This window comes from Salvia hispanica, chromosome 5 (assembly GCF_029641045.1).
Source record: "Salvia hispanica isolate PSC_SH4W2 chromosome 5, Shi_PSC_v1, whole genome shotgun sequence".
In the NCBI taxonomy this organism is placed as follows: Eukaryota; Viridiplantae; Streptophyta; class Magnoliopsida; order Lamiales; family Lamiaceae; genus Salvia; species Salvia hispanica.
Genome location: NC_142696.1, coordinates 49,079,082 through 49,084,811, shown reverse-complemented (window position 1 = coordinate 49,084,811; position 5,730 = coordinate 49,079,082). Strand labels below are relative to the sequence as shown.

At 36.5% G+C, this 5,730-nt stretch overlaps 1 protein-coding gene across 2 annotated transcripts; it reads right to left on the bottom strand.

Annotated features, from left to right (window-relative positions):
* Positions 1–459: 459 nt before the first annotated feature.
* On the bottom strand, positions 460–5,079 carry LOC125186809 (gamma aminobutyrate transaminase 3, chloroplastic-like). 2 transcript variants are annotated; one of them, XM_048083261.2, is made up of 18 exons: positions 4,924–5,079; positions 3,658–3,791; positions 3,442–3,526; positions 3,288–3,360; positions 3,108–3,205; positions 2,936–3,028; positions 2,780–2,853; positions 2,659–2,697; positions 2,489–2,577; positions 2,327–2,403; positions 2,163–2,237; positions 1,951–2,082; positions 1,792–1,879; positions 1,629–1,707; positions 1,404–1,494; positions 1,233–1,311; positions 1,042–1,157; positions 460–720 (listed from the first exon to the last, which is right to left on the bottom strand). In XM_048083261.2, exons 1-18 carry the CDS (start codon positions 4,963–4,965, stop codon positions 646–648), a joined length of 1,539 nt encoding a protein of 512 aa, XP_047939218.1. In that variant the 5' UTR covers positions 4,966–5,079; the 3' UTR covers positions 460–645. The 2 variants fall into 2 exon arrangements, with proteins under 2 accessions (XP_047939218.1, XP_088915908.1); XM_089059782.1 differs by having other exon boundaries at positions 4,891–5,076.
* Positions 5,080–5,730: the final 651 nt, after the last annotated feature.

The window sequence follows — 5,730 nt, the reverse complement described above, 5'->3', positions numbered from 1 at the left end:
CCATTAACTAGCCGGCCAAATGAATTTGACCAATTTTTAATTATTTGTATAAATTTGAAATTGAAAATTGAAACATTCTAAATTGATCAGCTAGTTGCTCCATATATTTGACTTCAAACATACACATAGAATTTGGAATATTATTCATCGAATTTTCGCATTAAGTGGTCACAATAAAGTATCTATGAGTTGACCTAATATTGGACCCAAAATTATTATTATTGACCAAAAATGAAATCGTAAAATTTGAAATATAATATGACGTGTTCCTCCACTTACAAATTAAAGCGACATCATTTTTATAAGAAAATTAACCCATACCAGCTCCAATCTTAATGGTTGAGAAATTAGATTACAAAGCTGATATGAACATCTATATTGAACGAAATTAATAAATTTATAAGAATTACCCTTTTCATTTATATTGAAGTATAATTATGTTGTATGAACAAAGAGTAGTAACAAAATTAATCACAACTCATTTATTTATATTTCACACAATTAGAGAGTGATAAATTTAGTACTAGAAGCTACAAAATTAGCAATTCAAGGACTAAATGAAATTCCATAGCATCACATAAATCTGCTTATTATTTCCAAACACCATATTCAATTTTCAAAGTTTTCACCATTATCAACATTTTATTATTTCCTCTGAGATTTCAGCTCTACCACCCTTTCTTCTGTCGCTTTGAGAGCTTCCCCAAATTTCTCTACCAGCTGCAAAAATGAAGCAAAATTCCAATCTTTACTATAAAATCTGGAATATATATAAATTGCAGATTGCTTCAAAAACTGCATTTTGCATAGATGCAAAAAATGTCTATCATGACAACATTTAGAAAAATTGCTCCATAAGCACGAGCATAAGCTTCCGAAAATAAGCAGTTCGTCACAAAGGCGCATTTTATAGCACAAAATGGAGAATGATCATATAATGAGCATAAGCGTCCGACAAGTAGCAGTTCGTTACTAAAGCGCGTTTTATAGAACAAAATGAAGCACATTGGTGTGTGTTTCGAGAGAGAGATAGAGAAAGACCTCATCTACTTCTTGAGGAGTGATGATATATGGAGGAGACATCATGATATTGTCTCCAGCAACGCGTATTAACATTCCCCGTTTCTCACACTGTGCTGTAAAATAAGCCGCGACGCCTGAGATTTAATATACGAGGTGAGAACATAGACATTAGACAACAGTTCCAAAACGAAAAACATGAGATAGCATACCCCACTCGGCAGGAAAAGGATCGTTGGGTGATTTGTTATCCGTGAATTCCACCCCAAGAATCAGTCCCGTCCCACGTATCTTCAGGTCAAGGGACGTACGTCAGTGATGAGCAACCAGAGGCCATGACATACATAAATATCGCGTAAACAAACAGAAATGCGCAATCCTACCTCACCAACAATAGGACTATCCGAAAACGCTTTCACACCTTCTTGAAATTTAGGGGCTATTTTGTTTACTTGCTCAACTATATTTCTCTCCCTGCAACATTTTGACAAATAACACTAATAAGTTGTCTAAGAAAAGATTCAAAATCTCGATACCTAAAATAATACGGTTGAGCATTTGTATATATCAAATCAGTTTAATTTCAGTGGAGAAGATGAAGAACATACTTATAGATCTTGAGTGTTTTCAATGCAACAGCACATGCTACGGGATGTCCCGAGTAAGTAAATCCATGGGAGAAGGAGCCTTCAAACAGAGAACCGGGTCAATGCCTTAAGTTCGAGTATATGAATATAATTTCCAACGATCAAGTAAACGTTTCAAACGAACCAAGTTTACTGCTCTGAGAATGTATGACATCGGAGATCTCGGGGCTGACAAGAACAGCTCCAATAGGTAGGTATGCAGAAGAGAGCGCCTGTACAATATCGAGAGCCAGCCATAATAAGCGAATACACACTTCTAGCACAATTTTGTCACGACACGAACCTTTGCTATGGAGACCAGATCAGGCTTGATTCCGTACTTATCACAGCCAAACATCGTCCCGAGCCTCCCAAATGCACATATTACCTCATCAGCAATCAACAGAATATCGTACTTCTTTAATACTGCTTGAACCTGCAAATTCGCAAAACAAGAATTTGCATCGCTGCTTACATGTATCCCGAGCCACAATTTTGTGAAAAAAAAAATCTCACCTTTTCGAAGTACGTTGCAGGAGGAAGTATAACACCACCAGCGCCCAGAACCGGTTCTGCTATGAAAGCAGCAATCTGAAAAAAATGTATTAGTCAAATTTTGTTAATGGCAGAAAATGGAAAATCAGTGATATGATGTTTTGATATCTAATACTATGAGTTACCGTGTCGGGACCTTCTTTGAGGATAAGGTTTTCCAAATTCTTGGCCATCCTGGTCGAGAATTCCTCCTCGGATTCACCTGGAAAGCATTCTTCGGTTCTTCAGATAACGTGTCGTACGAAATGACATATTATATGGTAATTAGTAAAGCAGTGTTTCCCGACCTTGTTGGTGGAAGCGCCAATAATGAGGGCAGTCGGTATGTAAGATAAACGGAGCTGGCAGATCGAATTTCTGGTGCAGAGCAGGCAAGCTGTTGGAAACGGTTATATTGTTCGGTTAACATTTCTCAATGATGGTTATTATTTTGAAATCTCGAGGAAAACAAACAGACCCGGAGAGACTGGCTGCTATAAGCGTCGAACCATGGTATCTGCCATTAAAGAAGGAGGTGTCAATGGAAAAGAAAGCTCATAGTGAGTGTATCATAGCAATGATTGAAATGGAATCCTTACGATTTTGATCGAGCGATGAACTTCTTCTTGTTCGGTCTCCTGAGGGCATTATTGTAATACCAAACCAACTTCACCTGCAAGACCAGGAAAAACATAAAAGTATGGTAAACTATCAAGAAAGATGGGAGCGAAAGCCGAGCCCAAGGAGATCAAAACCTGTGTATCGTTGGCTTCCGATCCACTGTTTGTGAAGAAGGCCTTAGCCATTTTTCTAGCCGTGAATATCTCCAATAGCTCACTCGCGAGATCCTGCATTCACAGAGAAATCTAAACGATTGCGTCCTGAATCTATGCATCCGGTTTCCTGAAAGGGAGGAAGTCGGCTTACCAAAGTTGGTTTTGTGGTACGGTTCCAAAAGGAGTGATAAAACGGCAAGGTGTTTAGTTGTTTCACCGCAGCTTCAACAAGACGAGGCTCGTTTCCACCTACACGAACGCCAGAGCATTAAGACAGTGAAGTTCACGACAATTGCTGATATTTAACATAACGGATTTCAAGTGCACGTACCAAGACAAGTGGACCATAGACCAGCAAGAGCATCGAGATACTTTTTTCCGTTAACATCGTACACATAGGACCCCTAAATCAAAAAGGAGATAATCATAACTAAAAGGTGGAAATCTTATGAATGAAACTGAAATGTCGAGAGCAGCTTCAGTACCTCTGACTTTGCGATTACTAGAGGGCTCACGTCTGCAGACTGCCATCCAGCCGTAAAGGGAGCTAGCATATCATGCCCCTTAAAGCTAAGAACAGAATGTGTTAATAATTTTAACTTGAAATTTCATGAAGAATCATCTTCTTTAAGGTTATGAACGGGAAAAAAACGAAGGAGGAAATGCAAAGAAACTAGTAAAGAAAAGAAAAGGGCGCATACTCTTTCTCGATAGGTGATGGAACATCCTCCCGTGCAGATGCTTCTGAACCATACGATATCGCAGCTGTGAAAGCCCGAACCAGATCATTCTGCAAGATTTTACGTGCTGAAACATCTTTTACGTTGCAGCCAGCCTGTTGTAATCCAGGTTAAACGTTAGAAACTAACGCCATCAAAGGCAATGAATTTTCTTGTTCATTCCAAAAATCCAAATCTATGGTGCAGTTGAAGTTTCCGAAGGTTAATAAATCATATTATACCACACAAAACATCAACTCAGAGATGTAAATTGCAAACTCTGAGCTTGCTTTAATTGTTAATTAGTATCGTTAGAGCTCAAATCATGCCAGGATAGGATGAAAACTCACTCAATTCATTAACTAGAAAGTAAATTGAGCCACTCAAGCTTTAAGTGTTGGCCTTGAGAATAAAAGAAGGCGCAACTCCTCTCTAACTTACGCGTAAAGAGCAAAACGAGGCTTCAAAGACCGGGAAACAATATCAAACAGCCAATGTAGGAAACATTCCATGGATGCAGCAAGCCTGACACAAATGAGCTAAGAACAATTGACATTAAGGCCGTTTTTAAGAGTATTCGCCCATCCGAGCACTAGAACTTCGGGTTACACTCAACCCACATAAACTCAGTTTCTCATTGTCAATATACAAGTACTACTAGTTCCAAATTAGTCATTTCTATTGCTTCGCTTCTGCTTGAATCTTGACCAATGTATCATTTGAGACATTGAATGAGCCACAAATACACAAACTAAGATAAAAATGAAACAGAATACCACAAGAGAATCTTCAATCCCTAAACATATTTCATCAGTATGAAATCTAATGTCCAAGTTAATGATAAGTAGTAGTAAAAGTTATCCAAGAAACAAGAAAAATGTCAAATCTATTCACCACTTCTTACTGCATCTTAAGGTATTCACCAAATCAATCAAGAAAGTAAAAAAGATTGAATTTTTATCCACCATAGAAGTCAATCTCACCTCACAACCACCCCACCAAAAATTATGATATTTTAGCACCCCAATTAATGAAAAAATTAAGTTAAATTAGACACCTCCAACAAAGAATCTGTCTCCATGGAGCAGCAACAAACACAATTCAAATAAAATACATCAAGAATCAACATTAAAAGAAAAAAAATTGAAAACAAAAGACTAAATACAAATTGGCATGCAAATTGCAACACATGTAGATAGATACACCTCTACATACAAGAAAAAAGCAATCTTGAAGTGGGATTGGAACCTGGGTGGCGTTTCTGAGAGTTGTTTGAAGTAGGCGATACATTTCTTAGGATAAATCAATACTTTGAAGTGGGGCAAAGCATGCAGACAAAAAAGAGCACTAGGAAGAGTGTGTGTGAGAGAGAGGGAGAGGTGGTGTTTTAAAATGGGAAAGCTCCACATCAAAATGTCTATCACAATGGTATCACGTCCAGATTCAGTATTGAAATCGTGTAGAATTTTCTCTTGATTCCTTTAGATAATTTTTTCATTTATTTAGTACTAGAAATTCCATGTTCATAGGGATTGTGATAGATGATAATATACTCTATAGTCAATTCTTGTCTTATTAATTGTAATTGAAACCTTTTAATATCACTAAATGACTCAATTAATTTGGGGTATTCGAAATATACATGTCCCTTTTCTATTGTATTTATTGAGATTTTAATTTAATTTTATTAATTGATTTATTGGTTATTTAATGTTTTTTATTTATCATAAATCGTACGCTATAAACATGACATGAGGTCACACACCATTTGAATTTTCTTCGAAATTAAATTAATTGTGTTTCACCAAAAATTGAAATCAAATTATGAGGTGCATTCAAATTTTAAAAACATCAACCAATATGCGTTTCACTTTGATCTGATACGAATTTTAAAAAATGTGATAGAAAATAGATTGAAAAATGTGAGTGAGAATGTATTAGTGAAAAATGAGATCAACAACCAAAAATGATAAAAATAAAATAAAGTTATTTATCCGACCCACTTAAAATGCAACATTTGAGAATCGGCACGAGATTTTATGTAGTGTTGTTTTG